Source organism: Lactuca saligna, chromosome 9 (genome assembly GCF_052625555.1).
Source record: "Lactuca saligna cultivar CGN05327 chromosome 9, ASM5262555v1, whole genome shotgun sequence".
Classification (NCBI taxonomy): domain Eukaryota; kingdom Viridiplantae; phylum Streptophyta; class Magnoliopsida; order Asterales; family Asteraceae; genus Lactuca; species Lactuca saligna.
The window spans coordinates 38,329,470-38,340,206 of NC_136425.1; the positions used below are offsets into that span (position 1 = coordinate 38,329,470).

The 10,737-nt window shown below is 32.5% G+C and overlaps 2 protein-coding genes across 2 annotated transcripts; both read left to right on the forward strand.

Moving 5' to 3' along the window:
* Nucleotides 1-389: 389 nt before the first annotated feature.
* Nucleotides 390-5,127, forward strand: LOC145018468 (BTB/POZ domain-containing protein). Its single transcript, XM_078976347.1, has 12 exons — nucleotides 390-579; nucleotides 1,188-2,034; nucleotides 2,120-2,452; nucleotides 2,522-2,755; nucleotides 3,122-3,283; nucleotides 3,450-3,665; nucleotides 3,737-3,843; nucleotides 3,931-4,057; nucleotides 4,155-4,229; nucleotides 4,326-4,406; nucleotides 4,545-4,613; nucleotides 4,710-5,127. The coding sequence occupies exons 2-12, from the start codon at nucleotides 1,234-1,236 to the stop codon at nucleotides 4,926-4,928; spliced, it is 2,424 nt and encodes an 807-aa protein (XP_078832473.1). The 5' UTR covers nucleotides 390-579; nucleotides 1,188-1,233; the 3' UTR covers nucleotides 4,929-5,127.
* A 2,289-nt stretch (nucleotides 5,128-7,416) lies between these two features.
* Nucleotides 7,417-9,612, forward strand: DPMS1 (Nucleotide-diphospho-sugar transferases superfamily protein). Its single transcript, XM_078972427.1, has 8 exons — nucleotides 7,417-7,696; nucleotides 8,293-8,392; nucleotides 8,473-8,506; nucleotides 8,587-8,663; nucleotides 8,762-8,787; nucleotides 8,869-9,033; nucleotides 9,131-9,245; nucleotides 9,327-9,612. The coding sequence occupies exons 1-8, from the start codon at nucleotides 7,593-7,595 to the stop codon at nucleotides 9,429-9,431; spliced, it is 726 nt and encodes a 241-aa protein (XP_078828553.1). The 5' UTR covers nucleotides 7,417-7,592; the 3' UTR covers nucleotides 9,432-9,612.
* Nucleotides 9,613-10,737: the final 1,125 nt, after the last annotated feature.

The following is a 10,737-nucleotide window of genomic DNA, read 5'->3' on the forward strand; positions in this document are numbered from 1 at the left end:
CTTTAAAAAAACCTTTTTAAGCTAATAAAAAACTTTATACAAAGCTATATTTGAGATACTCAAAGACAAAAGTACGAGAGAAAAGCTTTTAAAATTCCAAAATATAATTTTACCGAATCTAGAAATAGTTGTATACTTTGTATGATTGAAAATTTCAACAAAAATTAATGCATAAAAAATCTTATGTTCCGTGATAAAACTGAAAATAACACAAGTTAAAGGACAAAAAAGTCATTTTTACCTAATAGAGCAAAAAATATGATTTTCTACATTTGATTTTTCCAATCTTTTTGTTTGATGGAGAGACTTTATGGGTGCCGACTTTATTGGTGGGGAGAGGAGAGCGACTGAGTTAAGAAGAGACAGATCTTATTAGAAAAAAGTCACACGTCAATCAATTATTGCCAGCTCTAAACGTATCTCCGCCGTGATTGCCACGTCTTCACCCAAATCTAATCAGAAAAAGATTTCCGATCAAACATCTTTCTTGATTTTCCGGTGCTCGCTTCAATTGGGGAAGATTCGTTTGGTATTATCCTTCTGGGTTTATCATATTCCGATGAAAGAGTACCGAATCAGGTAACATCTGGTTTATTTTTCATTAATCTGATCTTATTTCAACATTCTCGATGTGGGTTTCTTCTCTGGATCTTTTTTATTCGGTTTTATTATTCGTATGTTGTTCTCACCTTCATCGATTGTCGTTTCTCGAGATCTTTTGAGCTCAACTTGAGGCTACTAATGATTCAGATATTTATTGTGATTGATGGTGAAAGTTGCCGAAATTGTGGTGTATGATGTAAAAGTGGAACAAGTTGATTCCTTTATGCATCATGCTGAATGGAGTATGACTTCGTTCTTAGTCAGATAAAATTGGCTTCTAGTGCTTTCCTTGATCATATCCTGTAGTTTTCCCTTAAAAGAATCAAAGATATTTCAAAGTTCAAACCCAATTATTTATTCCTGAGGATAAGTAAGCATCTGATGCCATCATGATTCGTACCAAACCTTGATTCTTGTAAAGTCTGTTGTCCTTTTCTCGACTCTTATATGTTTTAAAACGCATTGTTTATTTGAGTGGATAGGTAACCCCCATATTTTAATTCTTTCTGTCACTTGTTCTTCAATCTTGATCATCACTTACACATTTCTTCTAGTTTACCCACTCATACATATAAATTCAATAGGTATCGTAGCATAATCATTAAGTAATTCAAAGATTCTTCACAAGAAATGGAGAAGAAACAGAAGAAGTTTCTAACAGTTGCACCCTTCGAATGCGCATGGCGTGATGATTTGAGATTTAAAGAAGCTGGAAGAGGGTGTGTCGCATTTGAAGCATTTGCTCACAATGACGTCACTGTAGTTTTCCGAGAACAATTAGGTAGTCAACACTACCATTACAAAAGAGACAACAGTCCTCATTATACAGTAATCATAGGTAGTCATAGAAACCGAAGGCTAAAGATTGAAGTAGATGGAATCACCACAGTCGATGAAGCAGGTTTAGGTTTATGTTGTTCTTCCGCATTTCAAAGTTATTGGATAAGCATCTGTGATGGGTTGATTAGCATTGGAAAAGGAAGGTACCCTTTTCAAAATCTCGTGTTTCAATGGCTTGACACAAAACCCAATTGCAGTGTTCAGTATGTTGGACTCAGTAGTTGGGATAAACACGTTGGTTACAGAAATGTTAATGTGCTTCCATTAACGCAAAACCATATTTCCCTTTGGAAGCATGTCGATTGTGGGGAATACAAGGGAGAAGACGATATGGAAGAAGATTTGAGGGACGAATTCGGTAACTTCGATAATCATCAGGGGCTTGGAAGTTTTCTTGAAATTTGGGAATTATCCGATGTGTATTTCATCGTGGGTGACGAGGAAACTCTAGTTCCTGCTCATAAAGTGATCCTTGCAGCAGTCGACAATCTTGATTTGAGCTTATTAAATCAAGATTTTATCTCAATCAAAGATGTTACTTATCCAGTTCTTCACGCGTTTCTTCGGTTTATCTACACAGGCTTTACCCAGGTATTTTTAACGCATTTGTAACAGAAAGTCACTTACTTTCTCATAAATTTATAAAAAACTTAAACGATTCTTGTGTGTTTTACAGATTCCCGAGTCGCTACTGAGCTCTCTGAGGGATCTAAGTGTACGATTTGGAGCAACTTCATTGGTGAAACAATGTGAAGAAGTGATTGAAAGATTCAAATTGAATAAAAAGCTGTTTGATTCAGGAAAGAACATAGAGATATCATACCCTAGTTCTCAGCCTCATTGTAGTGTTGCGTCTTTTCCTTTGGGGCTTCCTGTGAATGCGCAAAGACTTGAACAATTTCACACAACAGGCGAGTTTAGTGATGTCGATGTTAGCATTGAAGGCCATGGTCTTATTGCTCGATCTCATAAAGTCATTCTTGGTTTGTGGAGTCTCCCGTTTATGAAGGTGAGCGAATCTTTTCATCTGCTTTCTGCTTTATATTGCTTGTATCTAATAAAATAATTAAACTAGCAGATGTTCACAAATGGAATGAGTGAGAGTGTATCTTCCGAAATTTGCTTAAAAGAAGTCTCATCACCAAAAGCATTCAAGATCATGATCGACTACTTCTACAATGGAGGATTGAACTTAGAAAACACAGTCGATACCAATATCTTGCTACTTGAGCTTCTTCTATTAGCAGATCAATTTGGGGTTTCTCTCCTTCATCAAGACTGCTGCAAAACGCTTTTAGAGCAGCTTTCAGAGGTAGTTTGGATAAACCCTTTTCATTTCATGATATCATATATACAAATGTATTTTTATTTTTTTAATGAGATATTTGTTTTGTTAATATATTGTTTGATCACCGTTGTTTTGAAGTGTTACTCTAAGAGTACAAGGAAGTGGAGATTCGGAGTAGTGAGAACAAAGAGATGGATTTTTTAAAATAATGAATTATAAAATATTAATTAGTCTTGTCTATATATTATATGCAGGGATGGAATTTCATTTTCAAGTAGTGGACGAAGGTCTTACAACAACAATTTTTGTATTATGCACAAGGAAGAAGACAAATTTTGGCCAAGTAATCGAGTTTTTATTTATATATCTAATCATAATACTTTATTGCAGGGTTCTGTATGCCTAATTCTTCAAGTTATTCCCTCAATCCCTTCATGTAAACTTATAGAAGAAACATGTGAAAGGATATTCACAATGCATTTTGATTATTGTACAACGGCTTGTAACGACTTCATCTTGCTAGATCAATCAACTTTCTATAACATTTTACAGGTGGGTTTTAAATCCTAAATCTTTTTAACTTATTATATAAATTTATATTCTGTTTTTCATTTGTGTATAAAACAAGTTCATCTTATTGGTATACTTTTAAGACTGTGGGCTGCTTCTCTATATTTTGAGAAATGAACATGTCTTTATACAAAACATGGTTTTGCAGCATCCGGATTTGACTGTGACTTCTGAAGAGAGAGTTCTTAATGGGATCTTGATGTGGGGCCTACAACCACCGAGTGAATTATGTAATTGGGAAGTTGTTGACAACATGCTTTCTACTAACACTCCACAAGATCTTTTTGGGAAAAGGCTTCAATCTTTAAACATCTTGTTACCTCTCGTGCGCTTTTCATTGTTCCCTTTGTTCTTACTCAAAAAGGTAAATCTTGATTCTTGACTTTTTTTTCTTTTGAAATGTTTTTGGGTTTTGATTTTGTAATGTTGTTTCAGATGGAATGTAGCAATCTAAGCATGAAAATCCCGAGTTTTCATGATTTGGTGAAAGAGGCAATTGGGTTTTTGGAAGTGGGATTGCCTACTTCAGGGAATAATCCAAAGTATGTGTACATTAATATTTTAATATTAACTTTATCTTTATTTCCAAAAGTTGAGTAATTTTAATTTTAATTTTTTCGATTGTTAAGGTTTCAACATAGGCAATCGAGTTTTAAGGAGCTTCAATACATACGTGATGGAGATAGCAATGGAGTTGTTTATTATGTGGGGACATCATATGGCAAACACCAATGGGTTAATCCTGTTCTAGCTAAGGCAAAATTTTGCATCTTTTGATCATTTTTTTAAATATGAAAAAAAAAGGAATTGATTTTACATTATCTTTCAATAATTCTTTTTTTTTTGTACTCAGAAAATCAGCATTACAGCTAGCAATCCTATTTCAAGATACACAGATCCCAAGGTCTTGGCTTCACGAACCTACCAGGTACCACAATCAGTATAATCTTTTGATCATTTGACTAATTTACCCCTGGGCATAACCAAAATTACATGATGGAAACTAAGGGTAATCTTGGAACAGGGAACTTCTTTTGCTGGGCCCCGCATTGAGGATGGGAAGAACTGTTCATGGTGGATGATTGACCTTGGTCTCGATCACCAGGTTTCCTTTAATACTTATCTTATATATATATATATATATATATATATATATATATATATATATATATATATATATATATATATATATATATCTTTTTTGTATATTGGAAACCTTATTTTATTTTCTGATTTGAAACAGCTGATGTGCAACTATTACACTTTAAGACAAGATGGATCAAAGGCTTTTGTGAGATACTGGAATTTTCAGGTACACTTGTTTTGACTTTTGACTATAGAAGTCAAATTGTGTAATGTCAATTTTGTACATGAAAAGTCAACTGTGACACGTGTTGACTATATTTAGGGTTCATCGGATGCTAAAAATTGGACAAATTTGAGAGTACATGAGAATGATCAAACAATAAGCAAGCCCGGGCAGTTTGCTTCATGGGCAGTTACAGGGCCCAATGCGTTGCTCCCATTTAGATACTTCAGGGTTGCTCTAGTGGGGCCCACAACAGACGATATCAACCCATGGACACTTTGCATTTGCTTCTTGGAACTTTATGGTTACTTCCACTAAATTCTCAAAAGCGTCTTTGTAGTTGTAAATATTCTTTTTTGCAGTGTTGTTAGTTTATTTGTAACCGAGATTAGGCCTCCATGTAACGTTTGCTCTCCCATTTTGATCTTGTGTTGTTGTATCAATTCGTGTTCTTGTTTGTTGTGAATCTTTGAAGAATAATATATAATATGCTTATGTTGTTGGATTCCTTCTTCAAGAGCTTTGCATGCTTTGAGTGAAGGAAACAAAGTTGTTGTTTCTTGAGAAAATGAATGTTAGAACAACGGAATTTGTGTTCATATAAATATGTGACCTTGATCAACATGGTTCCTAATTTTTGGTTTCAACGAGCTTAGTTTTCACATATAACTGGCCATAATTTTTTAACAAAAATAAAAAGTTTTAAAAACAAAGAACACCCGAGAGATAGAACACCGTGATAACAATGCATCAAAACACTTGAGTTGGTTCGTATTGAAATTAGGCGGTTTCTTCCACCAAATTATGCCTCAGAATAGAGATGTCCCACCAAGTACTAGAAAGTGATCAAATAGATGTGGTCTCTTTGTTGGAAGAAGTTGGTGGTGCATTTGGAGGGATTGATGTTGAATTGGTCTTTGTCCTTTTTGTAACTCATACAAGCTTGACATTTGAAGGTATTGTTGTTTACTTAGTAGACCTGGAGCAGGTTTGGAACGAATCGACATTGATCCAAACCTTTTTAAAAAATTTCAAAATCCGATCCAAACACGCTCTGTAATCCTCAGGGTTTTGAATAATCAAACTCATACCCTTATCCACCGAATCAGCAGATATCCAAACTCGCCCCGTAATCCGTAGGTTTTTTGAATAACCAAACACATTTTACTTAAATCATAAATTCACATTTATTAAATCAAACTAAGTTTTGATTTAGAAAACACATTATGTACTCGAGGATTTTTCTATTGGAATTAAAATCATTATTTTAGTTACTTCTGATTGGTTTTTGACTGTCGACTGCATTGATAGAGAATAGCAATTACAAACTTTCTTCTGGTTGATAAATGATCTTATTGATTTATAAATGAAATTTGTGATTACATGATGAAATATAAATGAAATGAATCATGACTCTTGGGAGAAGACTGGAAGTCTAGAAGTTGAGTCTTCGAATCCTATGTAAAAACAATTTAGTCTTTGGCTTTTTCACTTTGGACTTCTGATTGGAATTTAATGTAAACTTTAGGTAATATAAAATATTAATTTATATTTCTAAAAATTATATGGGGCAGGTTATAAACGGAGCGGATCAATGATGATCCATACCCGACCTTTTTAATAAAAGAGTTAGCGGGTATTGGTCGTTAACGGATAAACGGATCAAAAACTATGCTCTAAACCCGTATAATTGTTAAGGATTTGGATTGGATCAAGGTCAAAACTCGCTCCATTTCCAAGCCTATTACTTAGTCATGAAATCGTGTATTTTTGTGACTTTTGGTTTTTGCCACTTAAAAGTCTTAAAAACCAAGTCAAACACATTTTAAAAATCTATTTTAAAAAAAAAATCTTTTACAAAAAATCTTTTTTATAAAAAAAGACTTTTAAATTTAAAAAATAATTCCAAACACACTCTAAGTGTTTTGTCCTTTCTTCCACCTAACTTGAGAAGAAGTTGCTTAAGAATCTTTGTGTGAGTTATAAAAACGACAAAGCATCAAGTCAATATCGATCCTTTCACCATCCTCTAAGCCATAACATTGAGCTTGATGGAATAAATTTGTTCCAAGTGATTCAGGTACTACCCATAGGTAGACTTGACAATTCGTGTTGGTGTGCCTTTTTACACGATACGAATTTAACGATCATAAACACGACAGAAATTGTAGAACATATTTTGGGTATCAAACACGAACACGACATGTAATTAATCTATGTGACATATGACACAACAAAAATAAACATATTTTTGACCGAGTTAAATGAATAAACAGATAAACATGAATTTAATTCATGTATATACATGTTTGTATGTGTATATATGCATTTATACATGTTAATACGTGTCATTTGTCACATGTTTATATATGTATTGCGTGTCAACATATATTTAATTTGTGTTTAAACTAAAACACAAAATACAAATTTTAAATTCATATCCATACGAAACACGAATTTCTAAAACATATATACTGAAAACTTGTTTCGTGAATCAAATTGTTAGGTCTACCCACAGGCAAAATTGTGTTATATAAAAAGCCTCACACAAAGCACACCAAAGGAATCCAAAATCCAAATCCACATGTCTCTTTGATCAAGAAGATGAAAAACATGAAACGACTATAACATAGATTACATATCAAATACAACGGACAAAATTCGTCAGTGATTAATCAAAAAATAAAAATAAAAAATACTAACATACAGTAGCTTTTTATGGAATTTGATATTTAAAATGTAAAATTTTAATCGTCCATTTCTAGAACTTGATTTGGTTTTTCAACTTCGTTGGGGTTTTTGACTTTTTTCTATACAATATTGGACAGGACGTCAAAACCGACGGCAACTGCTAACACCAAACGGGTCTTGTCGGGTTACGCTTCGGGTCTTGTTGATTATCATTAGCAAGCAAACCTCTTTCCGTTTTAAAACTGCAAATCCAGAATTGGAGATTTAGGGCTTTTGAATTTTGATCTGAAAATGTCGCAACCGCGGAATACGAACTTGTATAGTATAATAGTGCCAACTTACAACGAACGACTCAATATCGCTCTCATCGTCTACCTCGTCTTCAAGCATATCCCGTAAGTTACATCCCTCTCTGTATGTATCATGTTTTAATCTATGCGATGGATGATTTGGGATTCTGCAAGTTAACTGCAAATCCATGGCTTGGAAAATTGGGGGAGCATCTGCTTAGAATTCGAACTAAATTAACCTAGATTTTAATTCTAAACCTTAGAGATCATTCATTTGAACACTAAATAAATACTATTTCGTTGCTTGCTAAACGTAAAATTGGGATGCTTGTTTAATTTTCTGTAAGATCTATGTAGTATGTATGTAGTTTCTACATGCCATATGAACGCGATTCTACCAATTTAATAATTTCTTGATCAAAAGCATACCAAAACAAGCAATACACTAGATTAATTTCAGTAATTTCTCAAAATCACAACTTTTCAACAAGGGAAACTTTAACTCAACTTTGAAGAAATACTAGCAACGGCTGCTCAGTGCTTACGAGATCTTCCCTTCAGTTTTGTAGCTACTTCTATTAAACTCTCCTCTAGCTACATGGCCATTATCATTAGCTCAAACTGAATTATGTTAACAGATTTTACACCCAATCCTCACTTCATGGTTGTTTTCAAATCATGACATATTGTTATACTTTCAGGGACATTAACTTTGAAATAATCATTGTGGATGATGGTAGTCCTGATGGAACTCAAGATATTGTCAAGCAACTACAGCAAGTCTATGGTGAAGATCGCATTGTATGTACACTATTTTTTACTTTTTTATATCTCTCATTTACATGCTAATAAGTCCTAATTTTGTTATCTTCTTAATGCAGCTATTAAGACCTAGGCCCAGAAAGCTTGGATTAGGTATCTCCTTATTTATTTAAGGAAAACATCAGATTATAAATTTATAAGCATGAATTAACCTAATTTTCTTTGTTAACCAGGGACTGCTTACATTCATGGTCTGAAACATGCTTCTGGAAATTTTGTCATTATCATGGATGCTGATCTGTCACACCATGTAAGTAATTTGTTTAAGGGCATTATAGTAAATTCCACTTTCTGCCAACTAATCAATCTGTTTCCTGGTTTCTTTCTCATGTAAATCTATCTACACAGCCAAAGTATCTTCCACAGTTTATAAAGTAAGAAACTTTCACAAATCTTGATGTTCAAATTCGTTTCCAATTTTCTAAAATTTACAACAAGGGACATAATAAATTCAGGAAACAAATGGAGACAGGGGCGAGTATTGTTACTGGGACCCGCTATGTGACAGGTGGCGGTGTGCATGGTTGGACACTTATGCGCAAATTGACAAGTAGAGGGGCAAATGTTCTTGCACATACACTTCTTTGGCCTGGTGTATCTGACTTGACAGGGTCGTTTCGGTAAATAATCTTGAAACATCAAATTTATCTACTTTTACAGTTGTAACATTTAACATTTTAAATTATATATAATATATTTTTTACTTGTATGGTGTAGTCTTTATAAAAAATCTGTGCTTGAAGACATTATAAGCTCTTGTGTGAGCAAAGGGTATGTTTTCCAAATGGAGATGATTGTTAGAGCATCAAGAAAAGGATACCATATTGAAGAGGTTCTTTTTTTCTTTATTTTTTTTTTCATTATTAAAATTACATAGGAATTGACTAATTTGGATTCTGTTTGGATGTTTTAGGTTCCGATTACTTTTGTTGACAGAGTTTATGGAAGTTCAAAGCTTGGTGGATCAGAAATAGTGGAGTACTTGAAGGGTCTTGTGTATCTTCTGTTTACAACATAAAGAAAGTAGGCTGAATATACTATTCTATATGATTGATAATCACACAGGAATTGCTTCTTGATTATTATTTCTAGTTGACAAGTGCATTTGACTCATATCCCTTGATTTCCTTAACCAATTGAATACCCATTTTGTAGCATTTTTATGAGAGAAATTTTCATATGATACTACTTGATTTTGATTTTGGGTTCTTTTACTGTGAAAGACATTTGTTTTAAAGATCTTTTGAAAGTTCTTGGTGCTAGTTACTCCATCGTATCATAATCATAAATAATAATGACAAAACTGCAAAAATGGTCCCTATGGTTTCTCAATTTATGTGGTTAAGGTCCAAATCTTTGAAAAGTTGTAGATTTGGTCATTTTCAACAAGTTTTATTGTGGTTTTGGTACCTCTTCCGTTAACTTTAACAACTTGTCTGTTAACTTTTTTAAAATGACTATTGTACCCTCATTGACCATTTCTGCAACCAAACTACAATGATTATTTCTACATATCTTTTTATTTTTATTTTTATTGAATTATTATATGTTATTTTTAATATATATACTAATTATATATTATTAGATATTGTTTTATTAATTTTTAATTTCTTTTAATTAAAAATTTTAATTTCTTTGTTATCACATATTTTAATTGGATTATTATATTTGAATAAATATTATTATTAACATATAATATTTATATATTAAATATTAATAGTTATTATTATATTGGATTATTAATTTATTTTAGTTAATTTTGTTTATTGGAGTATTTCTTTTTCATTTGATTATTATATATTAACAAATATTATTTTTAGTTTATAATATTTATATCCTAATAAATATTACATTATCAGATTATTAATTTCTTTTTGTTAATTATTTTAATTCCTTTTTTTTATTAATTCTTTTTTTTTTTCTTGAAATATTATTTTTAATTTATTATTTTTTATATAATAAATATTATTTTGTTGGATTATTAGATTATTAGTTTATTTTTAATGTATACTATTAATTTTTTTTTTTTTTAAATTTTATTAGTTCCATCACAAAATCGTCAGAATATACAAAAACATTGCCTCTCATCATCAAAAAACGTCGGAATCACCACAAAACATCTTCATTGGAAGTCAGACAAAAACCCACCAACCTTTTTCCATCTAATGATGATGGTAGTCGCCTACGATAACACCGTTACCATAACCCGATCACCACCACCGCTTTTAATGTTTATAGGAGTTTGTTGTGCACTGTGTGGGATATGGAGGATTCCAACGAATTGTGAAGAAGTTGTTGTAGGTGACTACCAGGGACATTGGGTG

Coding starts and splice junctions, on each gene's coding strand:
- LOC145018468 (XM_078976347.1), top strand. CDS start 1,234: ATGGAGAAGAAACAGAAGAAGTTTCTAACAGTTGCACCCTTCGAATGC. Junction 2,453..2,521: donor GGAGTCTCCCGTTTATGAAG/GTGAGCGAATCT, acceptor TTAAACTAGCAG/ATGTTCACAAATGGAATGAG. Junction 3,284..3,449: donor CTTTCTATAACATTTTACAG/GTGGGTTTTAAA, acceptor ATGGTTTTGCAG/CATCCGGATTTGACTGTGAC.
- DPMS1 (XM_078972427.1), top strand. CDS start 7,593: ATGTCGCAACCGCGGAATACGAACTTGTATAGTATAATAGTGCCAACT. Junction 8,507..8,586: donor GCCCAGAAAGCTTGGATTAG/GTATCTCCTTAT, acceptor TTTGTTAACCAG/GGACTGCTTACATTCATGGT. Junction 9,246..9,326: donor AAGGATACCATATTGAAGAG/GTTCTTTTTTTC, acceptor TGGATGTTTTAG/GTTCCGATTACTTTTGTTGA.